We start from the raw sequence: 24,528 nt of genomic DNA, 5'->3' as shown, positions 1-24,528 counted from the left end.
TCTAAAAGTTTCATATTTCAAAAGCAAGAAAATAGTGGATACGAAAAAAAAGAATATTTCTCGAGTGAGAATGAAGTGTACGAATTTTGTAGATTTTTTTGGGTGTTTTATTTAAATGAATTTACACATTGTGTAAAGTTGTATTACGCAGCTGGATCGTCGCCCTTAGTGGTACGTGTGTAAATAAGCTGAGCATGATGTTGAACAACTTGTTTGATGAGTCCTTTTTGTTGAAGCTCGATTAATGCTCGCCTCGCCAAGGAACCACGGATCTTCAATCTTTCGCTGACTATCGATGGTGTGATCAATTTGTACTGAGGGACTTCTTTAAGAAGTTTGTCGTATGTGCCCTTGTCGAACAATACTTGATTGTTCAACTTGTCACGAACTTTTCCCTTGGACCACTTCTACAAAACAGAGGAGAATACGAGTGAGTTGCTGCAACAATGCTTAGCAAAAATATTCATTTCTCTTTGAAATATTTGTCAGTCTCATTAAATCAGTTTTTGTACCCTCATGGATTTTCAGGACAAAATGTTTACATCATCCACAATTTTCATCTTGATTACGGATCAAACTGTGACTCCAACAACCCGAGCATTCTGCGGTTGGATTATGGCTCCAAAATAAAATGTACAAACACAAATTTGTGCATAGGCACTGCCAAAAACTATTAAAAATACAGAAATCTACAAAAAAGTAACAAAGATTGGGTACTCAATTAACTGCACAAGAATACTTCAAAAATCGTGTTTGTATAAAGAATTTTCCTCAGTTTTTATCGAGGGACCACTATTTTTCAAATCGTTCAGTTGAAAATCATTGAGCAATTGTACTCTTGTTAGACGCATCTAATATGCGAACCATCATAGACCGAATGTGGGTAGAAAAATGAACAAACCTTCTTTTTGGCTTTGCCACCAGATCCACCCTCCTTCTTTTTCTGGGTCTTTTGGGGTTGTTTGGAAGACCCCTTCGTGTCCTTTTTAGGCGGCTGAAATAAGAGTTGTTTATTTCATATTATTTTTTGTTCAAGATTAATCAAAAACGTATAATTACTAACAAACGTAATCAGGCTCATTAAATCAGAGTTTTTGCAACCACGGATATTGTCTTGCAAGAAAATTGCATCATTTTTAATTAGTTTATAACAAATTTAGAAACAAGATAAATTTTTGGAAAAATAGACTATAGTTTTAATGAATTTTATTACAATCTTAAAGAAAATTTAATTTGAAATCATAAGATCATGAATAAAAAAACGTCTCGGTTGTCGCCAAAACGATGGATTCTTTTTAGAAATGCTAGACTTGCGAAGTTAGGTTATGTTACGGTAAATTGGTATAATGAGTTTGCAACAAGGAAATCGAATCCTTATTGAGTATAACTTTGTTCGAATGTTTTTTTTTTTAAACAATGGTGTTACGAATAATGATGAATACGCTGGATGTTCGACTAATTAAAACAAGAAGAACGCCTGCAACACGAGTTTGTTATGAACACCATGTGGCCAACAGCTCGGCAAAGTTGCCGATCGAATACTTCGAAATTAAACATTCTATTCGCGAGCACCAATGTGGTAATGATAAAAGAGTTTCTTCACTCGAAGTTTAACACATTTTTAGTCCATTATTGTAGCGTTAAGAGGTATATTTTTAACAAAAACTTGTAGGCGATCGTCGGAATTATTCACTTACCATGATGGCTCACAACTCGGAAAGACAAGGGAAGAGTCAAATCGGCCATACTGGATTTTCCCCCCTCCACAATGCATTGCGTTACGACTGTAGTCAAAATTACTTCGATGATCTTTGCCCCAAACACGAGTTTCGAGCGAAATAATATTGTCATGAAGATTATAAATTAATTATTGGAATTTTTTATTTTCTTGGTGTGAATACAAAAATAATTTTGCAATGATAAAAATTTGATTAAGTCGTCACTTTGACAAAAAGAAGTCAAGTTGTATGATCAAACGCTCCGAATACACGAGTGCGATACTGCGATGCCGCGATGCGTCGCATCATGAGCATAAACTTTCCCGTAAAGTAACCGAAGCAAATTGCAGTGCAAGATTTGAACATGGTGTTTGGGATTAGTATTTATATCAATAGAAGAAAAAATATTCTTGTTCGAGAAACAAACGTTTTTTGTTGGAAGATAGATGTAAATAGAAAGTACAAAGAACTCAAAGTCATATCAAATACACACGTCATTTCGGCCGACGCCATTGTTAATATTATCTGTACAAAAATAGTGTATATTGAGCATTCGAAAAACTCCAACAAAGAAAAGCGGTTTGGCTTTGTCCTCAGCAAGAAATGTTGATACCAATGCAAATTTGGAGAATGTTTTTTCTTTTTATGTTGCTCATTACAAAAGTAGATTAAAAAATTGGAAAAAGCATAATTGGGACTAAAACTTTGTTCTTGATCAGAGTATAAAATGCCTTGCAACTTCGCTCTTATCGCACGCGGTTAAATTTGCAATGTTCGAGAATACTTCAAAATAGTTTATGTTCAAAGTGCCTATCCGTATCAAATAAAACAAACCATGTAAATGAGTATGCGGGAGGGGTAAAATAAGAAGTTTCTTACCTCCCGCTTCAAATTCCTCTTCATAGAAATACTCTGATACCTCAATAACCAGTTCAGTGAAATCAGTGATAAATATACAACATACAACAGTGTGCGCACCTAGAGGATAGGCGGAAACATTTTTTAGCGGATGATCGTGCTTTGCAACGACGGGTAATAATTGAGGCATGGTTCAATTTGAGGATGACCAGGAAGGTGATCGCTCTGACCCTGAAGGCCCTCAAGGGGAGCATGTAAGTTTTTGTTTCCGAATCTATTTTGAAGTTGGGGCCTTACGGCGCTCGCGCGGCGGTGTTTTCCTACAGTTTTCGCATATTTTACTATCGAAACCATTCTAGCATTGCAATAGTGGTGGAAAGTGAGGAATGAGGCAATTTGAAAATATAAAACTGAAAATATTAGAACATTAAAAATGTTGACATGGTGTGAGTTTCAAGGTCAATGATATTTATGTCGAAATATCGAGGGATAATTTTTTTTCCTCGTGTAATTCGGAGGACATTTGCAACAAAATAATGATAATTTCGTAAAAATACTACAACAGTAAGTATCGTTTCATCTTCAAGCTGCCGCTATTTTTTGAAACATCAAACTGTGTGAAAATGTGAAATCTATTTAAACCGGAAGTCCTACCCGTTATTTTATATTTTTTTACTGCTGGGCAAGTTGAAAATCATACGCCATGATTTTCTAAAGTTGACAAGCGATTGCAGCGCCAAGGTTATTTGCACGTAATTCTTGTAGTGACTTGTCTAGTTAAATTTGACGGCGTGGTCAAGCGTGGTGTCGGGTGTTCCAACATGGCGTGTCGTCGAGAGTACTCGCAGCCGGGAATCGAAAAACTTTGATTACCAATAAAAACACGATGAATCTTTAGCTTAACAAAAATAAGCGTCAAGCGGTAGAGTGTGTGTGATTTTTATTTTTCTTTATTTATTTTTCGTTAAACCCGAAAAGTCGGATCGACAAAAGAACTGTGAGTTTTTTACCAGTGTTGACGTTTTTAACCTTCTTTTTATAATGATCGTAGACGTGTCACATTAGTTGCGCTGCTGTATGGAGAAATTTTTTTAATTCTTCAAACGATAGTGTACAATAATTGTTCGATAACTTTGTCACTTGCCTCCAATTACCCGACTTCTTTTTTTTTCGCTTTTAATAATGTGCCATTCGCGATAAGACTTGTTTTTATAAACAGCACGTGAGTTTTATGTCCCATAAGGAAACCTTATGGGACATAAGGTCATAAGAAATTATTTAAACATTGCGATGTACAATTGTATTCAAAAAAAACTTTGCAGAGTTAAATAACGAGCGATTCTCATTGAACGAAATTCATTTTTTAATTGTTTTTCTTTTGTGCTTCTTTTTTTCAACTTGCTCATCGTGTTATAAGCTCTATGGTGGATGAATCTTGAAATTCACCAAGGATTGTTGAAGAATGTATTACATTTGAACACTCCAAGTATACGTCATTACCCTGGTCGCAGTTATAATTATGATTTGATTTTGAGCTTTTTGAGATTTGATCTTTTGAGCTCCATTATCATTTGTAATATGTCAATACACTTATTTGATAAACAACAAATTTTCATTGACCAAGAAGTTGCTGAAATTGAATCACAAATTTTTAAAGCCGTGATTAAAACCATCATCCATTTAGCAACGCTTTGAAAACATTGGCTATCATTGACCGTGTGTTACATTCCTGTTATTTTGACAAAGTTACCTTTTGGAGATTAACCTGATTTTGTTCAATGATGATTCAGTTTCTCTGTAGGGATTGAGTTGTTTGCTCTCGAATTGCTCAGTAATCGTAATTCTGCCAATGATTTCCAGAAACAAGTTGGGTTCAAATTCAAAAAAAGTCCAACATTATCATTTTCCTAGTTCATTTGAATGTTTATATTGTTGTGACAAGTAACCACTGTGTTCATAAAATTGTCATTTTTGAGATTATTGATATTTTTTCAAAATTCAATGTTCCAACAACAAAAACTCTGAGATTATTCATTATTCGGATAGAAATTTGAAAAGTTCTGATGGGTCTTGTTTTTATTCCATTCTCTTATTTTAGTAACTCTAGTTGAAAATTCAAATTTGTTTATTTTATCTGATTTACAGATCCTCCTTCTTGAGACAAACAGGGAAGAAAACAAAACTAGTATCACCATGTTGCCGTTATCGCACAAAGATTCACGCAGCATGGGAGTATTCATAAAAGACAACATAGGAAATTTGAAGCGTTTGATATTTTCGGACAAGAATACGCGAAATTTATTTTTGTTTTTACTGTTGAATCTGTCGTTCGCGTTTGTGGAATTGTTGTATGGAATGTGGACAAACAGTTTGGGCTTAATATCAGACAGTTTTCACATGTTTTTCGACTGTACGGGATTGTTAGCAGGATTGGTAGCTTCGGTGATAACAAAATGGCGAGCGAACGAGCGTTTTTCGTACGGATATGTGAGAGCGGAAGTGTTGGCAGGTTTCGTGAACGCGTTGTTTCTATTGTTTATAGCGTTTTTCATAATGTCAGAGGCTGTAGAGCGAGCTATCGAGCCACCCGAAGTGAAGCACGAAAGATTGTTTGTAGTATCGGTGTTGGGACTGTTGGTGAATTTGGTAGGAATTTACGCGTTCCAGCATGGCCATAGTCATGGACATAGTCATGGGGGTGGTGGACACGGTCACTCTCACGGAGGTGGTGGGTCATCCGGCCATGGCCACGGACATTCCCACAATCAAAATCATGGACACAGCCACGACCATCACGATATTGAGATCGAGGCTACTCTCAGCAGCGGAGAATCCCAGATAATGAAGGGTGTGTTTTTGCACATACTTGCAGACACTTTGGGCTCTGTCGGAGTAATTGTGTCAGCGGTATTGATGCAAATGTTTGGCTGGATGATAGCGGATCCCATTTGCTCCATGTTCATTTCGCTCCTCATAATATTGAGTGTCTTGGGCCTCATAAAAGAGTCGGCGCTTGTACTTATGCAGCGACAACCACCTGCCCTCGATCATGTACTACCGCAGTGTTACAACAAAGTAACACAATTGGCCGGCGTCTATGCGATCCAAGAGCCACACTTTTGGACCCTCTGCTCAGATATTTACGTCGGTTGCCTGAAGCTCGAAGTTGCCAGAACCGTCGATCCAAAGTACGTCGTTGCGCATACCCAAATGATTTTTCAAGCTGCTGGTGTGAGACAACTCACCGTACAACTCGACTACGCACCCATGTGATCCGACCAAGACACACTAATTTCCCCTAGCATAAGCTCCAATTACAAAACAACAATCTGTGCTGCTTGCCACAGACATGTCCGAAATTTAGCTCTCGTGCAAAGCCTTCTAGCTCTGCCAGAAATTTTCTACTGTCCTGGCTACTATAAAAACGGTTACAGGCTGCGATTACAAATTGTGTAGAAATTGTTCGAGTCAACAATGCCATTGTTGGAATACAGCCTCATGTTTTTCAACATTTTCATTCGATTATTGTTCCAAATGGCTCGAATATTTTTTTTCATTGTCAAAATGTGGAATCACAGATTCATAAAAGGAAACGTTGAAAAAATATGATAGAAAATATCCCCATTTTTCCAAGTATACAAATTTCAACACCTCAACATTTCCTGCTTTTCTTGTTTACAACAACAAAATGTGCTCGGACGTTTTTCCCTTGTGGGGATAAATTATTTCTGTGAATCGACGATTAAATATTTACAGGCTGTGTAGATTGACATTGAGAGAAGGTTTGATTGTGAACAAAACTGGAATAATCTGAGAAAATTCAGGAATTTCCACACGAATTCGCATTTGCATCCATTTTTAGCTCTCCCTCATTTCAAAGTTTCGCAAAAAATCAGTTGCACTAGATTTCCTAAGAAGAAAACGTCGACTAATTTACGAAACTAATAAATTCACTAAGACCAGCCAGTAAATACTTGATTCGTCATCCGAACAGCCTCGCAGTTCGATTTTTTCCTAGCCAATAGTATTTATTAGCGTAATTGAAAAGAAGAAGGTAGAAAAACCGAAAAATTATCTCGAATCATTCAACGATGCGCCTAGAAAAAAATATGCAAATATATTTACTGTCGCAAGATATTCGGCACGATGGAAAGGAAAAGCTCTCTTCTGTCGTTCATATTGTCATTCATTTCCATTACTCTTATGATGGAATGAATTTTTTTCTATCCGACCAAAATGAAGAACGGTTGCAAAATATGATTTTTTCTACTGAGAGCTCAATTTTTCTTTCATCGTGTCTTTTGTCCTCCGTCGTGGAAAAAAAGAAAAAAAACGAACGAAACTACGTCTACCATGTAGCAGCTAAACTTGGTTACACTTTTTTATTTTTTTACTGGTGCATCTCTTAACGGGGATTTTGAGAAAATGCTTATACATATTTACGTGTATATATGTTTGTATTTAATTTCATCTGCTTCCGCATTCACCAGAATATAAATCAATGAAATATCTCGTTGAATCAACCGTCGTCCATATCCACTCGAAGAGGAACAATCAAAATCAAATTCGAATTGCCTCTGATCATTTTCATCCAACGTGGCCCACTTGACTTTTCAGATTTTCATTCAGATTTCGTTTGCTATAAAATGAACAAATTTTCTTGACACGAACACATTTCGAGGTATCTCGAATCATCTTGTATGCTAAATTGGTGGGAATTTTACTGTTATTACTCGTCGAAAGAATCAAGAGACAAAAATAATTTTTCGTTCGAGGCTTGTAAAACTTAGTGTAGAAAAATTGGGTCTTGGCACGATCGTTTTGTCTGAGGTTTACAAATTTTCGTATAAAATAATGTTTCCTGCGTGAGTTCATTTCGTAGGCAATGAATTTTGCATTTCATATGCGATTTTTGTACCCTCATAAGAAAACGTGCTGGAATATATTGACATGTGAAACATTTGAATTATGATTTCAAGCCGTTTATATAAATGGATTATCTATATGTTGCGATAATAACTTTTTTCTCTATTTTTATGAAAAAAATGTGTTCGGGTCACTATAAAAAACCTGTCGACGATCCAGCATGTTCGTATCATGTAACAAACAAAATACATTCCATAAATGACTCGGAGAATCGTAGATCTCAGTAATTCGAAATGACCGACGAGAATGAGAATAAAAATCACGAATTACAATTGCAATTACAAGGCCAAAGGTGCATTGTCGATAGTCATTAAAAAGAGGAAAATAAAGGGTGAGAAAAGAGAGAGGGAGATAGATAAAATGAATAAAATTTTCACGTAAACGATAGCGAATAATGAAATATGAGGAAATAATGTTTGAGGGAGGCTTGCTAGCCAAAATAGTAATTAATTAAAAAATCACGATAAAATCACATTCATTGACTAGACGCAGCGAATGATCGCAGCGTTAAATATTCGGCATTTGTGCGTATCAAATCGTGAATGCCTGAACGAGCTAAGTGTGAATTTGGTGGATTGTAGAACAATGTTACGTTTTATGAAGATTTCTTACTATATTTGATGAAATATGTGAATGGTATAATTGAAAATAATGTGCGAGTGTGCGATGTAATATCGTGAATACCAGGTGTGTAAATAATTATTAATAATAAAAAGATGAACTTGTAATTAGACTTGAGTGTTTATAGGAGATTTTTTTGATGTTCAGTACGATAATAACTTGAAACCTGGAATCTGAAAAGAAAATTTGCAGGAATATTTTTAAGATATTTCTTCAAAAATGTGGGAAGACTCAATTTTAAGTTGTTTTCTCTTCTTCGAGTATCCAAAGTTTGATATTTTTTCCTCGAATGCTAGTAATTTTACAAAAATTGCATCAAGTCGAACTCCCTTTCCCCAGGCGTTGGCATTTTATTGCATTTATTGAAAAAGACGTTGGGAAAATGAAGGAAAATCCTGTCCGTTCTTCTGTACTCTCTTTCGTAGCAAAGAAGTTTTGAATTAAATTCGATTGTTTTTTTTTTTAAGATTTCCAGAAAAGCCACGACAAAAGTAACAATTCGAACGATCGTACCAAATCATTTCGTCGTTTTCAACTCGTTCGAGTTTTGATGCCTGAGTTTGCACCTCGTAGAATGAAATTCAAGTTTTCATTAATCGGCGTTCAACAAGTCTGAACTTACCAGCTTTTCGAGATTGAAAACCAAAGTCCTTCTTAACTGTCAAGTGAACACAATAAGTGCATAGGAAAATAAAAAAAATTGTTGCTAATGAAAATATAATGACACAAAATTCAAACACATATTACATTTATTTCGAGGATATGTGCACACATATAAATACATAAATATTTTATGATAAAAGCACTCGAGGCGAAAAACGCTCCTAAGTGGTAGTATCTCGAGTTTCATTCGTGTGAAGATTGGCTGGCGCGATTTTTCCTAAATTTCTGATTTAGTTTTTTTTCTTTCTCTCTCTCTTGTTTTTTATTTCGCAAACATTGATACTCCTCGTACATCAAATGTCCATACATCGTGTATGTATATATATATTTTTTGTATTTTCATTGATATATTTATATATTTATAATAGATTGCAATCTTTATTTTCGCAATTGGATCTTGTGTTTGATTACGCTTTTAAATCGACACTCTCTATTTACATAGCAAACTATCAAATATAAAAAAATTCGACGAACACCCGTAAATCGAAAAATCTCAGTGCCCGAGCGTTCAGTCGTTCGGAACAACGTTTGAATCCACATTACATTATTTCTTTTATTTCGACCTACTTCGCCAACAGCGAATTCAATCGTTTATTTTTCTTCTCTTAATTACATCAACGTCGTAGATTTGTTGTTTGACAGATGCCGAAATATTCTCTTGTCATCGTCGTTAGTATTCTCTCGTTAAGATATGGAGATATCGCAAACGTTCTTTTTCCTTGGTCTTTGAGGATGTACAGGAGGCGCAGTTACAACATGCATGCGTTGAAAAGTGTTCTCGTTGTTTGAAAAATTATCGATAAAATGAAAATTCAGGCAAATTTATCGATTTTGTTATTTTACTAAAACTTTTATATTTTTTTTATTATTTTTAGCTGAAACGGTGATTAGTTCAAAGGGTTTCTAATACGTTGCATTCGAAAAAAGCTGAATTTTTTAAATATTGGAAGTTTCTATATATTTTAGAAACTCGGTATAAATTACTGAGGGTACGAACGCAGATATTTTTCTTTATTCTCCCATACATCCATTGGAAATAAGCGCGTGACGAAAAGTCAAAGAAAAGTTCAGACGTTTTGGACGAGTTTGCGAAATCGTCGTATGTGCAGCTCGATACGATATTTCAGTAAGCTTTTTGTGTGTTTTTATGCATAATAGAAACATTATTGAACCATCTTAAACACTAAATTCAACGATTTTATTAGTGTTGATATATCGTTTTGGCGATATTCGATGAAAGAAAATCTATTTTATAATGCATTTTGTTTGGCAGTCGATTTTATAAGGTACTCAATAATATATATTTTTTCTTCTTCTTCTTTTATACAATAAAACCTCGCGGACATTTTACTTCTGTTCTATCGCCAATGGCTATCTTATTTGTTCTCTTAAATATTCTCATTTTCACCTTCGATATTCTAAAACGTACAGAGAGCTGCTTGAATTCTGGTTAACGAAATAAATCGTCGAAATATCTAATGAATTTTCATCTTCTTTACCACCGAAAAGTATAAATCTCTCTGTTTCTATTTGAAATAACCTCTTCATCTGATAACTCACTGGAGAAATTTGTGCTAATCACTAAATAATTCATTTATCTGCGCGCATACAATAAAATTTTCAAATCCGCAACAACGCCAACACAGCTTTTTTCAAAATGTGATTCTTTCACTCTACGAATCATTCATTATTCTCGTGAATCTCGATACAATAATAATAATGTTAATCATAATAATAATTGTAATAATATTCATATATTAATATCTTTCTCTCTCTCTCTCTCTCTCTCTTTCTCTCTCTCTTTCTCTTTTTCTTTACCTGCCGCGTCTCATTTTAATTCAAATCGCATCATTTACATATCAATTTGACAACAATACGTACCTCTATATTTGCAACAGCCTCTTTTCGAGTATTATTCGTGGGTGTGTCTTGGTCACATGTTTGCGAGATAAACTTCTCAATTATTATGCCAATGAACAGAGACGACGAATTCCTCGGTAAGTTCATCGACCTTTCACTAAATATTTTAAATCGTCCAGCGACGGATCGAAATCTCTCCCCTTCGATTTAGAAAAATGGAAGCAATCACGAAGTTCGATGACGATGACGCATGATTCATCGCGAGACCTGATTATTGCTTGTGTCCCTTTTCTCCTCATATTTTGGTACAATGCCTTCGGGTTAAGATGCGAAATTTAATAAACGAGTGAATGAAAAAATTGGACGATTTAAGACGGCGATGAAAAACGTTTCTTTTTTCTCTATTTTAATCGTGGAAAATTCTGACGAGACTTCTTAAAAAATCGTCTTGAAATAGCCGCCTCGAGGGGGCCGCTCGAAATTCGGCAAACTTGATTTACCGAGGGAGCAATTAATCGTCAGGACTTTCAAATCCTGTTTATTTCTGTTCGTAAAAAATCGAGCCATCATGACTTTCCGATTATATTCTTTTTGCTCAAACCTTTTTTGTCATTTTTATCTTTCCAATTTCCGCGGGGCTCGATTCATTTTTTCTTGGGTTTGCCATTTTTTTGAACCTTCGTTATTTTCAGTCGGCAACTGGAGCCGCCGGTATAAACGACTTCCGCTCTACCAGCGTCCTCGATCGCTGATACGAGAGATTTGATTGATTTAACGTGAATGTCTTTAGCGCTTATTTCAAGACCGGTGCCCGGGTAACGGTCTCTTATGCACTTGCCGACGCTGCTAGCTTGACTCTCCGTTAATTTAACCCCGTCGAGACAGAGCCAGGTCAAGTTATGTAAATTCGCTAAAACAGTTTGCAGAAAAACGTGTTCCATTTGAATTTTCTTAGCGCTGTCGGTAACTATCAAACCGTTCGCTTTGAGGAAGCTCAAGTTGCAGAGTTTCAAATTTTTCGATATTTGTCGCATCGTTCGTTCGCTGTCCTCCAAACTTATGCGCCAGTAATTGATCCTCAATGATTGTAAATTCCGGAAATTCGAGGAGAAACAAGCGAAAAAATGTTGGAGAATTTTGTCGTCTATGAATAACAGGGAACTGCTGCTTCCACCGATTTCGGACTTATCCAAAGAGAGATCGAGCTCACTCAGCGACGTAAAACCGGCCAAGAAGGGCAGCAACAGAGGTCCTCGTAGTGCCGGTCTGTCATTGACAGTCACCTGAGAACAGAACACATCAAATTTATCTTCAAATATTATTTATTTTTCTTCGATTCCAATACCAAAATGGAACGAGCATTTTCACCCTGTCACAACGCTTTTTAAATGAATTTTTAAAGCAAAATATTGCTCCATTTCGTCGTTTGGTGTATTTGGACAAAAATCAATTCAAGAACTTTACGTTCGTTCAATTATTTCGATCAATCACGTAAGTGCACCCTCAACTTTGTCAATGACTGAATGTTTTTAGCACGATGGATCACAGTACAAAACCTTATTTAAACACCATCAACATGAATGTGTAGAAAAGATAAGATTTTGAAAAATCTCATATTCAAACAAATCATTTCTATCAATCACATACCCTCGATGTCGTCGACGAGCCAATATCATAAAACATGATAAATCAGGCCAATACGATCACGAGAAAATCGTACCTATGTGTGCAGTCGTTTGTGACTGTTCGTATCAGTCTCTCGTTGCAGGGCAATGAACAAGCTCGATTTCGAATATCGATTTTTTCCAACGTTGCAAGTGTTTTTAAATAAAAAACTAAAACTCTTGCCTCTCCTCGTTTACTCCCTTCTGTTCATGATCTTCGAGCTGCCATCGGGTTCTCCTTTCTCGTTAATTTTGAACAAATCATTTAAATTTGAATATTGAACGAAAACCTTGAACTTTGTGAATTTTTGTGAAAAATTGTCACCCCTAAATGTGCAGCTCAATTTCGTACAGCGTAATGCTCATCACGAGCTTTTTCTTCTGATAAATATTCATCGGAATCGATTCATCGGTTCCCGATTGAAAAACAGCCAAAATTTTCTGGCGAACGGATCAACGTGCACAGAGAACAAGGAGAGCGGAGATGATTATGTATATGAAAATATGCTTCATCGGAATCTGTCTGAAAGGCTGAGTACACGAACGACGTGCATTGTCTAGCCTACGGGTGTATACGAGAAATGCGATATCCACAGCTTGTTTCTCCAAAATGAACATCCATCTAGATACATACGTATATTTATGGGTATTACGAATGCACCTACAACGTATTTAGGTATTAACGAACATTTCGAACGTGCATAATATGTTGGGTGCGCTGTCGAGGATAAAGTTAATAGCAAGCCAAGCTAGTAGTCTCTCGAGGATTATCTCCATTTCGCCCCAATTCTTCGCGATCCTAGCTCACGATCGTCTAATTAGGATGCCTTTGTACAGAGGCCTCTCGATCCACCATATTGCTGTTATTGTTATCGAAATAGGTATATTGAGTTCGGCATGGCACTAAGCCAATTTTCAATGGCTACTCTGCTTTCCTTGAGCAGCCTGAATCATTCTCAGTAGATAGTCAGCCATAGACTGTTCAATTTTCATAGTGAGTCCTCGTTTTTGAAGTTTTTCGAGAGTTCATTAATGCAAAAATGTACATTTAAGGTAGATCATGCCCGAAGGGTCGTATTTTATAGATGCCTAAATTGAATCGATTTTTACTTCTAACCCTCTCATACCGAGGCCTATTTCGCGTTGACGGAAAATGATTCCCTTCATCATTTTATCTCAAAATACTTTCTAGTTTCCAAATCCATTGTGACATTTAAGTTTTTTTGTTGGGAAATATGAATTTTTGAATGTTCGCTGCGCGCAGCACTAGGTCCTTGGGGAACAGAATCAGGAAAATTTACCAATGAATCTAGCACCTAATACCTTAAATATATCATATTAGCTTCCCTTTGAAAGGAAATAACGTTTCGAGTACGAAAACAAAATGTGTACTCACTTCATATTGATATTTCGATGGGTTAAAGCAGTTTATCTCTTCGTTTAGGAGTATCTATGGTGCAATCTAACCTTGCTAGGCAGTTAGAACCCCGACATTACTGACCGATGCAGTTTTAATGCTTATGCAATTATGGCTAATTAAAGATATTATCGCTTCAAATTAATGTCAGAGTTATTAATTCGAAATTGTAAGTACATTTTTTCAACTTGTTTTTTGGCGAATGAAATTTAGTCGGGGATCCATCACTATAACTGAAGTCAAAATTTCATTCGTCCCTGGCTGAAGTACCATAGTTTTTTTTATCTAAAAAACCGTTTTAGAAAGCGTAATTTTTGCCAGACTTTCATTACATATTTGATCGTTGGTGTGTACTTTTTCATAAACTTCGTAAGAACCGTTCATTCATTATATGAAAAGATCTTTTTCTTCATATTTAAACACGTTTATCTCAATAATCGATAAGACGAGCCCTTTAAAATTTGATATGCGTGCGTCAGTCGACTGCCCATTCAAACTCCTGTGTAAATTTCAAGATTTTCTTAAGAAAATCGTTTCGTGCATGAACTACCTTAAATTACTAAGTTCGAAGCTTCGAGTCGTTGTTGACCGCGTGGGACATTTTCGTGCCTCAATAATGAAAGCAAAAGCTCGAAATTTGGCTATTTACACATTTTTATTAAACTTTGAATTCTCGACTGTGCTTCGTGACAAGTTTTCTAGGAGATGTGACCACTGTGAGTCAAACGAAAGATTTTGGCTTGAAATGTCCTCACGATTAGCACGAAAATTTGGCGTGACTATTCCCAAAATTGGGCCTCGAATCTAGATCATCAGAGACGTTCCCTAGAAATTTTAATATTCGCGAAACGAATACTATTTTGTTCGATATTCGTTGTAATTTGGAGTTTGAAAGGAGAAATAAAATAAATCCTCGGAAGACGTCGAAGTTGATGGGACACGATTTAACAGAGGCAAGAGTTCATAGAGCTTGAATACTTACTTGAAAACCTGCCAGCCTGAGGAACACGATTGTGGGACAAGCGGGGGGTGGCGCAGCCCTTAAGAGTTCAGCGCCGGCGTCGTCTCGTCGACCTAATCGGGAGAGTGGACCCTCGTGAACGGCGAGATGCAGACGTGCATTGCACAGGCTCAATTCCCTGACGCTCGTGCACATCAGTAATTCTGAGAAGACTGCCAAACTATCGGACTCCTGAAATACACAAAATACGAACGCCCATTGGTAAAATTCATTTTTTCTCCCGTAAAATCGTCCAAGTCCGTTAATCGGCGAGAATAACTGAATCGAATAACCAAAGAACACGCTTCATTGAATCGCACGCGATTCTCGAACGAGAGCGTTGAGCTCAGTCATTCCCTGAACAAATATGTTACCGCAAGTTTTATGAAATTCAATCAAGCGCAGAGTTTCAAATATGGAAGTGGAGGACGAGAAACCTCTGGAAATTCCTCGAGATTTCCTGATCAGAAAATCCACGACTCGAGAGTGAACAGATGACACAGCGCGTGCATAAAAAAATCGACATATCTGCATAGATATGAAGACATACGCAGCCTCTGAAATACCCAAGGAGTGTACGAAAGCTCGCACAAGCTTCGCAATAACGTTGGGCTTATCTACTCGATGATTGCACCTTCGTGAAAAGCAAACTGCGACATCGCGTTGATGCCTCCACGAGGTGGAAGCTTTAATGGAAAACTAAGCTTCACTGCAGCGTGCCCGCGTGCATGGAAGCGCGTTCAAGCGTATCTCCTCGCGGAATATATCTTCGGCTTGAGAACATAAGATAGTTATATATACACTGAAAATTATAGACGTATGAAAGTGTTGTACAGAGGTTAAACAAAAACGAGGAGCCTTGCTCATCTTTTTGTCGCAGACACTGAGAGACTGAATTTCTTCATTCAACCGAGTCTGCTTTATTGAACGAAAACTTTTGGTCGTTACAACCTTTTTTTTGACGAGTGGCAAAAGATTTTGATTGTTGAGTCAAACTATGAAAATTTTTCGCATCGAATCAAATCTCCGGAGCCAAATGCTTTTGTATTGATTTGCTTTCCCTTATTTTTCAGTTGTTTCAATCAGAATTTGCTAGAATTTTAATAATCGATTGGCCCAAATGCGGTTTTTGTTCGTATCAATAAATAAATGAGTTTGTTTCCGTATTTCGTTGTCCTGACCCGGATCTGTCGAGCTTTATCGAAGCTTTGTTCGTCCCACCCACAACTTGATTCAGTGTCTCCAAAGTGATAGCAAGAAATGGCATTTTGTTGTGATCGGTTTTGATTTGTCAGTGCACCCACGGCTTATAAAATCTTGCTAAACGCAGCGCTCGGTTCGACCGGCCTCGTAAGCGTTTCCACCGATTACTCGAGCGTGTTGGTGACGGTGAGTTGGAGACAAAATTAGAAAGACATTGATGGAATGTTCTCACGTTTTAATATGATAAGTTTAGGGTGAAATTTGTGGAGCTCTCTCCGCAAGTGCGAGCACAGTTGGGTGCACGTGAACAGTGTGTGTTAACGAGAGGATCGAGTAAAGCTGCTTCCACGTAGTTGGGCGACACGCGAGGAGGAGCCAATCCTCTCCGTCGGCTCGATTACTCTTCAGCATACTCTGTAGTGGGTTTTCGCGTTTTCATTTATCTCGTGTAATTCGCGCAAGGAGATTTGCTCATAATGAATGGGAGGGAATTGTATAATAATGGAATGATAAGAAAAAAAAAACGATGCGATTATTTGAATTTTGAAGAATTATTTCGCGTTCTCTATTCTCTTTCCGTGCGTCGTAATTTTTTTCTGTTAAAACCTCCTCGTTGGAGAGATTAATCATTGTGTTCATTTTGAAAAAGAGTTACGCTCGCAGTTTTTGCTTTTCAGCGAATATTCATACTTATTATTTCTTTTCTTTTCTCTCGTCCGGTTGAAAATATTTTCTTCCTCAGAGAGGGAGAGAGAGAGAGAGAGTAAAAAGAGGGGAAGAAAAAGAAGAGCGCGCCGGTATGAAAGTTCATGCCATTTCACAAGTATTCGCCAAGTAAATCCTCGACTATTCGCGGAACGTTCGAAGCTTCGCGAGCGTTGCGAAAAACTTTGTAGAAAAAGGCCAAGCCTCGTTCCCTTTTCAGCGATGCTATTACATCGCTCACTCTAGAATTTACTATATTTCTTCACTGCACACAAACGTCCTCGCCAGAAGAAGATGACAAATGACGAGGCGAGAGCGAGATGCGATGCCCGAGAAGGCCAAGGACGAATATCATCGAAATTGCAACAAAGTGGCAACTTCTTATAATCTCTTTTTTTACAGTAAAAAAAACTAAGGACACCCTCTGCTCACGTAGGTTATTGTAAAATGTAATTTACCAAGTTGGACTGTGGCTTTCGTGAAAACCAGTGCTATGACGAAAATTGTTTGTCTTGGCACATTTGGCACATCGCGACTCGAGCGGATTTGTGCCCGTGTGCGTCCCAACTTCCTCTCAACGCCTACGTTCCATCATTTATCCTCCTGTTTCCGGCTTTTTCCGATATCGAATCTGCGGGCAAGCCCATTTTTCAAACCGAAGCTTCTCTAACCCCTGTTCGTCACGTGACGGAGCCGACACACGATATCGTCAGACAATACGAGATGAAAATGGATACTCTCATTTTCCTCGGCACAACTATCCCTTCTTCGTCACGATTTCTCTCTTTTCATAATTCGCACAAACTGATGGTCAACGAACGGATAACTTTGAGGACGTGCCCAGTGAGCAGAAAAACAGGCTGCGAGGGAAACGTCTCGTGGTGTCGAGGGCAGAATGTTTTTTCTGAATTCGTTGGTACGAAACAAAAATTTGCAGAATATTATAAAAATGTTTTTGTGAAAAAACGAATTTGAATTAATTTTCATCAAAGATTCACTCGAATTCGAAATAGTTACAATATTGTCGTTACGTTTCGAAAGCGTCTGTCGACTTCTCCAGTCAAAACTACATTTTATGTATACCGAGGAAAAACAGACGAGATAGAAATTCTGTCTGAGCGTCGGATGAAAGCGTCTGAAATAGATTCGGCAGTTCACTCGCAGTTTAAACTGTAAACCCAGATGCGCGAGCAACGGAGATCCGCGTTGGTCGCACCATTGGCGTGCTCTATTCGCGTATATAACTGACTAAGAAACGAAATTCTTGCGGCGGATCGTAAAATCTGTCATTTAAGAAAGCAGAAGGGAGAATCGCTGTCTCGATCTCCCTTTTATCTCGTAGATTTACATCCCACAAAAATGAGAGAATCTCTTCGAGTACGGGACAATAAAAAAAAGCTCAAAATTGTTTCAAAATTATTCGCATCTTCCGCGTCTTCCATTTTTCGAAACTGTATCCAACGCATTGGGCTTTCGTAGGATGCTTAAAAAACTCTGCACTCTGATTCAACGTAGTTGGCAGTTTTTTCATCGCATTATATCTCGAATCGGCCTATTGGATTCCGATTTGTGGATTGTGATAAATTTCGAGATGGATTCACGTGCACGTTCCGTGAACGACCGACCGAATGTGGTGGCTAGACGGCATGTTCTCTCCCGTCTTTTCTCCACCTGCCATTTCTTCGGTTGTTCGATGCTTTTGGAAGTGACTGCGGTCGATGGGCTTTCGGCTGCGACCTCTCCCGCCACTCGGCATTCTTCTGCTCCTATAGCTTCGTAAATGCGAAGAGCAAAAGTTGCTTCCAATCGATTGCCAAACGATGTTCATTCGGAACGATGAGCATTTGAATAAAAAGTTTATCGCGGCGATGCCTGCGAGTCGAGCGCACTGCAACACTCAACCGTAAAGTGCTACTCGAAGATTTAGTTTTCCACCTCTTCGCGCGCCTGCCAATTCGTCAAAAATGTCCGGCCTTCGCTGACGTACTTGAAAGATTCGTCTCTTTTTTCTATCCCGTCCGTAGCCCATCCCATCCCACTATCTTTCAGGTGCTAATAATTTATACCACGCGTATCACGAAACGATAGTGGCCGGGTGCCAAGATGATGGAGTAGAAAGGGAAATAAACCTTGAAAAGGGACAGGGTGGGGTGTAGATTGCGTTAATGTGAGGACTCGAGTTAAGGTATTCCTTTCACGACCCCGAATGTTCTTCAAATAAGTGATTTTAAATAGCAGTAAAGTAAAAGTGCATGCGAATAGATTGGCGAAATTTCAGGCCAGGTTATCACGAATTTTTTTAAAGAATAAATTTCAAAAATCTTAAAATTTATACGGGAGCTTATGGCGATTCCGTCATCACCACATTTCTATTCAATAATTCTAAATTCCTGATACAAACTATCTCATAGCTAGAAATAAATGTAAAGAATCCCTAGCGACGATAAAAATGAAGGGTTGCCGAATCCTTAAAAGAGATATTAACGACACAAGATGGAAAAATGTCAGAAGCAGAAGCTTCCGACACAACCGTGACTTCTCAGAGGCTAGGAATCAGTCGAAATTTCTAAGTGCCCGAATGAGCGCCACCAAAAAATACGCTCATGCGAAAGGAATACCTTAAACTCGTTAAATCATTTCTTCCTCCTTTTGTTGAGTCTCCGAAGCTCCACAACGAATTTTCTCCTCCTCCTCCTCCTCCTCCTCGTATCCATCACGAGTTAACATGCTCATACGTTAGTCCTGCATACGTTTTAACAGCCAGAATGTTGGCCTCCACGCAAATAATTGTGGGTTGAGGAAAAGCGAGAAAGGAAGCAGGGGCGGGAGGGAGAGATAGTTTTAGAACGTGAGAACTTTCGTCAAATTCAGAATTCCGTTGGTTCGTACCACATCATCCGAGTCGACGGACAACATCGCAAGCAAACTCCGTTTGGTACGTCGGAGCAGGAATCCTTACCACATACATCGGAACTTTGATTCTCCGCGCGTTTCTCTCACTACGTATATAGCGATCCATATGAATACCTATGTATCCGTGTAAAGGTACATGAATTTGAACCTGGGCTGCAGTTCAGCCAGCAGCAGACACTCCGTGAAATTGAGTGCTGGTACAACGCTCCTCGCCGAGCGATGGTGGCTTCATTTGGAAGCTCCGTCTCAAGAGGGTTACCAAACTCAGGAGGCTCAACTCCAAGGTATATATGCTTTGCTATTATGTACCATAGAATAGAGCCAATATGCAAGTGCTAATGAGAGCCTTCCTTCTGGCCGAGCCAGGGCTTTTCTACTCCTCCATCATGTTCTTCCTTCTTGTACGAAAATCCTGCGCACATCCGGAATTCCAAGTATTTGGAAGAGTGACTCGAGTCGAAAACCCTGTTTTTCTGAATTGTCCAGCATCCTTGTGTACACCCTGCGAAACAACTGGTGCAAAATAGTGCTCGTCTCTTGAGTCGCGTGGGCATTGTAGCTGAGATTTTGATGCCTTCGATGAGCAGTTAACAAGGCTGCCATCTAGACGTGTCATCTTGAGACGACGATTGAGTCTATGGAGGAAGCTTTCGTACGAGGTTTGTCGGTTGTTTGTACAAGTAGCGAATTCGTTGGGTGTTTTTCGTGAGTTTATCGGGGAAATATTGAACTGCCAGTTGCTCGGTTCTCTCGTGGAGATTGCAGTCAAATGACCCGGGGTTGACGAAGCGACGATTAAGGATAAGAAAAATTGTGGTGAAAGCATCCCCCTTCAGCTCTGCGCGTCCAAACACTCGATCTTTAAGACAAATCTTTTGATTCGTTCGTGAGAACTTTTCCAACTTTCGTAATCGTCACAGCACACATCGAATAAATATGAAGGAATAACTTTGATCGATGGTGAACCGGATCGACTGACAATGAACTAGAAACAGAAGCAGAAGAATGACCATCGTGCCAGCGAGTGTAACAACGTATACAGAAAATAGCGTGAAACCATTAATCAACTTGAGATCGAAACCAACTCTCGAGCATTGTTCTCGATATTTGCACGTGCACAGCCACAACTACGGTATAATGACAGAGCTGAGGGATCGCGAGTGGTTTCACGCTCGGACGTCGAGTGGCAACCGGAAAAGCGATGGTCAGTACCCAAACTTGAAATGATGGTTGGTAGCAAAAGTGAACAGGGACGGCCTAACTTTCGTCTCTCTGTTGGTTCGCTTCTCTTGCGAGCTAGTTGAGCATTGTTATCGAGATGGTTAGTCTGGATTCAGTTTCACGGAGCTTCGAACCGAGCCTCTCGTTTCCCGTCTCTCTTCCTCGTATTGTTTTCTTTCCCTCTCTCTCTCTCTCTCTCTCTCCAATGTCCAATACTCAACTCTCATTTATATGCATGCATGTGTAAATACGTGCACGGCCAATAACGCTGCCAGTAGTCACCGGGCATGGTAACCGTGTATAGAAACTCCTATCACTGAACAAAGTTGCCCAGTGCCTGACAATATTCCACGGATTTGCTTTCCCAAAGCATATAACGCTACACATCCAAACTCTCTGACGCAACTCTCGTATTCCAGCGTCGTTTCGCATTTCAAAATCGTTCCAAATATTCACAGACGAGCTTTGACTTTTTTTTACGATTTTCGTTGAATTTTTTATTCTTTTTTTTTCGCACAGCAATCGAGGGATTTAAAAAAAATCATTTTATTTCATTTTTCAGAAAAATGTAGACGAAATCGAATGAATTACGATTATTAGTGGCACGATTTAGTTGAGATTTTTCGTAAACTTGTGAAATATTTTGGGCTGATTATGGAGCGCTGCTGGGAAAAGTTTTTAGGCTCCGTAAAATGGTGAAATTGAATTCTGACGCGGGGCATAATAATAATTCATAAAGTATGCGCTTTTTAGCAGATTCTTCGACAGCATTTTGTCGACGACTTACCTCTATCCTGAAAGTCCAGCCCTCGAGGCTGAGAAGCCGGAGTGTTCCATTTCTCGCGAGTGCGTGGCAAAGAAGTCTCGAGGGATGATCGTCGAGTGCTAATCGAGGGCTAGCAAGATCGAGGAGTTGGAGACAAGGTGCTTCGGTGAGTGCGAGAACAAGTGGCATTACGTCGGCTGGCCTCGAAGCTCCGGAAGCTCTGAGCGCGTCCAAGTAGCGGGCGCGTCTTATCGTTTCTCCGAGACAACCAGCGTCCAAACCACCTTGCAAACACTTGGAGACGTTCAACGATCTGAGCTTGCAGTTCGGTTCTCTGTGAGCAAAAAATTCGTGGTGAAATTCATTAGATCAGTGCAGACTGATTAGCAGCTTCCTTCTCATCTTCTCATCTTTTGCTCATGGAAGCTCGACTGAATTTTTCGCATTTCATATACACGCGACTCGGAGCTCGCACGTTGCTGAAAGAATGTTCAAGCTTTCGCAGCCGTTTCTAAAGCCCTTGATGCATATTATGCAATGGAAAATGGAAGGTTGTTGAAAGTTTTGTTCGATTGTAAAACGATTGTGAGAGTACGAAGTGGATACCGTCGGTATAAGGTTGAAGGCGGATAGATAAAAATTACAAGAAGCTGTAGCTGTCAAAGCCCCCGGAAAGTAGAATCCACGAGAAACTTTTTTATTCTTCGTACAACAATAGTAACACGAGGCGATGGACAAAGAAGGCAAAAAAGTTCAAGGCGCTGCAGAAGCTGTGGCTTAACTTTTTTCATCCGGTGCAAGCGCGCATTTGCTGTGGTCCCTCGAGACTTGCTCAGCTATCGTGCTGTGTCGGACCAAATAAAAAGCTACGAAACGAAACTAAAAGGAAAAAGAAATTGAGAGAGAACGAGAGGAAGGGAGGGCCGGAGAGAAAGGGAACGAGAGAGAGAGAGAGAGAGGCAGAGAAATGGGAGAAAAAGTAAAAAGAAGAGAGAAGTCGCCACTGAGAACACAGCACAGTGGCCGGGAGGAAAAATCGTTGCCATCCAGAACAAAGGGATTGACGTAGAGCATTAAATGCCTGTCTGAAAAGTTCTTCTTCGACGATGATGATGAACGAGAATTACCGAGTTGCCGGGCGAGCCACAAAAAATACAAAAAATGAGAAACAAAATATGGGCTCGCCGCTTCGACGGTGGAACGAGGAAAAAAGATTATTATTAGCGCTCGTTCTATAATTCACTTTTCATATGATCTATGACGTGGGGTAGGTTAAAAGTTGAAGCCACGAACCTGAAAATTCGTCGGGCAGTTTGTTACTATTGTTACAATAATTGTCAAATTTAAATGATAAAATATCGACGTTAAAAAGTTTCAAGATTGATGGACTATTTCCATGGGCACTCAAATTAATAAAAGTTATAAAAAAAAAAAAAAATAGTTTTCTGACAACACTTGCATTTCTAATGTATTACAGTGCCGTAAGAATATTATGAAATCGGAAGTTCTGCAATATTAACTTTGAATAGTTCGAGTGAAGGTGCTCCGAGAATCTTTACGTGAAAACTCGTTTGCGCGAAGAGGGCAATCGTGCGAAAAGTGTTTTCATGATTTGAATAAAATGGAGATTAACATGCGAACGGGATGAATTTCTGGGGTCGAGATAGGGTCGTGCTCCACGGACGATCAACACGCGGGGAAAGATACGCGCGTGCTCGAGAGAAAACAACTCGAGTTGACCGAACTTGTTCTATATCCGTTTTAATGACATTTCCGGTTTTTCACTTTTATCTCTAGCAACATTCTCATCCGCTGACCCGATTTATAATTCGCATGCATAATCGTACAAAATTTCACCGATAAAGTGAATACTCGAATAGTGAAAAAATTGATTGCTCATTCGTCGCTCGAGAATCCATTTTACAGGCAAATGATTTTCCAACAGGAAACACTGACGCTGAAAAAATCGTGATGCAAATGAATCCTTTCATGTACAGAAATAATATCAAAAATAACCAACTTTTTCACTTGATCTTTTTACCTTACACACTGAATCAAAAAACGGAGTAGCCCGTGGCAAGAGAAAAAGCTTGTTTTTAATTAAAAGTTTACTTTGCGAACGTTTGGCCAGACAGAAAATTCAACGAGATATGTAAAGGCGGGTCAGTTATACGAACTGGACGTTTTGGCAGCATTTTCAATATTTAAAACGGATTTTACATGCACACTTCCATTCGTAGTCCCATGTACGATTTCGACTAAAAACGTGGGCCATAAATTCGGTTTATTTCTCGTGATGAACCGTGGCACGCTTGGCAGATGCTCGAGCGACGTTTACAACGTTTTTTCTTTCAAAACTTCATTTTAATGTTGACCAACCTTATGGCGTTGAAGATTTCGTGGAATCCGGTGCCCTGATGACTCGTTACGTCACAAGTTGGGAGCGGATGCATAAGCGGTAGTCTATGACACAGAACGCTGTCGCTATTCCGCTTACTGCTACCGTTGCTTTCGCGATCTCGATCGTTCGTCGGTAGGGCATTCCCGTTGCCAGGACTGGGACCGATCCCTAGGCCAAGTGGTAATCGTGGAAGGGTCGCTGGCCTTGTCATACTACCGTAGGCCGCAAGAGCACCCCGCGGCAGTGACGAATAGCAACGATTCAGTGGCAAAGTACCAAGATTGCTCGAAGCACATCCGCTGCTTCCAGACCCTGAACCTGAGCCTGGAAAATTGGAAAATTGCACAAAACCATTGAGTTCGAGTAGCAAAGCGATTTTTGTGAATCAAAACAATTTTGTTCTTTTTTTTTTAAATTTAAGATTTTTAGCAAAAAATTGTGAAAAACTCTTATCCGTTTTTTATTCCGCGATCGATGACTCGATCTTTCGAAGCTCGCGAGACCTGCCCGATGTCCAAAAATCTGCTTTTCCCTTCTCTTAAATTTCCCCAGTTCGAGAGGCAATTGAAACGTTCCCGACAAAAAAGTCGAA

General features: G+C 39.0%; 3 protein-coding genes across 5 annotated transcripts in view; 1 reads left to right on the top strand and 2 right to left on the bottom strand.

The window, feature by feature from the left end:
- Nucleotides 1-89: 89 nt before the first annotated feature.
- On the bottom strand, nt 90-1,773 carry RpS25 (ribosomal protein S25). The gene is made up of 3 exons (XM_043418229.1): nt 1,698-1,773; nt 902-994; nt 90-407 (listed from the first exon to the last, which is right to left on the bottom strand). Exons 1-3 carry the CDS (start codon nt 1,698-1,700, stop codon nt 144-146), a joined length of 360 nt encoding a protein of 119 aa, XP_043274164.1. The 5' UTR covers nt 1,701-1,773; the 3' UTR covers nt 90-143.
- A 301-nt stretch (nt 1,774-2,074) lies between these two features.
- Nucleotides 2,075-8,235, top strand: ZnT86D (zinc transporter 86D). Of its 2 annotated transcripts, none has more exons than XM_043418223.1 (2): nt 2,075-2,830; nt 4,722-8,235. In XM_043418223.1, the coding sequence occupies exons 1-2, from the start codon at nt 2,765-2,767 to the stop codon at nt 5,847-5,849; spliced, it is 1,194 nt and encodes a 397-aa protein (XP_043274158.1). In that variant the 5' UTR covers nt 2,075-2,764; the 3' UTR covers nt 5,850-8,235. The 2 variants fall into 2 exon arrangements, with proteins under 2 accessions (XP_043274158.1, XP_043274159.1); XM_043418224.1 differs by lacking the exon at nt 2,075-2,830 and adding an exon at nt 3,253-3,573.
- A 619-nt stretch (nt 8,236-8,854) lies between these two features.
- The window catches only part of LOC122410138 (uncharacterized), a 135,377-nt gene continuing 119,703 nt past the window's right edge, over nt 8,855-24,528 (bottom strand). For both annotated transcript variants that reach the window (XM_043418204.1, XM_043418205.1), the window contains exons 8-11: nt 23,915-24,260; nt 21,557-21,869; nt 14,710-14,919; nt 8,855-11,929 (exon numbers count right to left, since the gene is read on the bottom strand). In XM_043418204.1, the coding sequence (XP_043274139.1) occupies nt 11,291-11,929; nt 14,710-14,919; nt 21,557-21,869; nt 23,915-24,260 (1,508 nt within the window). In that variant the 3' untranslated portion in view covers nt 8,855-11,290. The remainder of the gene's footprint in view (nt 11,930-14,709; nt 14,920-21,556; nt 21,870-23,914; nt 24,261-24,528) is intronic.

This window comes from Venturia canescens, chromosome 4 (genome assembly GCF_019457755.1).
Source record: "Venturia canescens isolate UGA chromosome 4, ASM1945775v1, whole genome shotgun sequence".
NCBI lineage: Eukaryota > Metazoa > Arthropoda > Insecta > Hymenoptera > Ichneumonidae > Venturia > Venturia canescens.
The sequence above is the reverse complement of the archived record's forward strand: the minus strand, read 5'-3'. Positions and strand labels throughout refer to the sequence as shown.

Excerpts from the sequence above, each read along its gene's own strand:
- ZnT86D (XM_043418223.1), top strand. The coding sequence starts at position 2,765 with ATGGTTCAATTTGAGGATGACCAGGAAGGTGATCGCTCTGACCCTGAA. Across the intron at positions 2,831-4,721 it reads AAGGCCCTCAAGGGGAGCAT|ATCCTCCTTCTTGAGACAAA; the intron begins GTAAGTTTTTGT and ends TCTGATTTACAG.
- RpS25 (XM_043418229.1), bottom strand. Across the intron at positions 408-901 it reads GTGGCAAAGCCAAAAAGAAG|AAGTGGTCCAAGGGAAAAGT; the intron begins GTTTGTTCATTT and ends TCTGTTTTGTAG.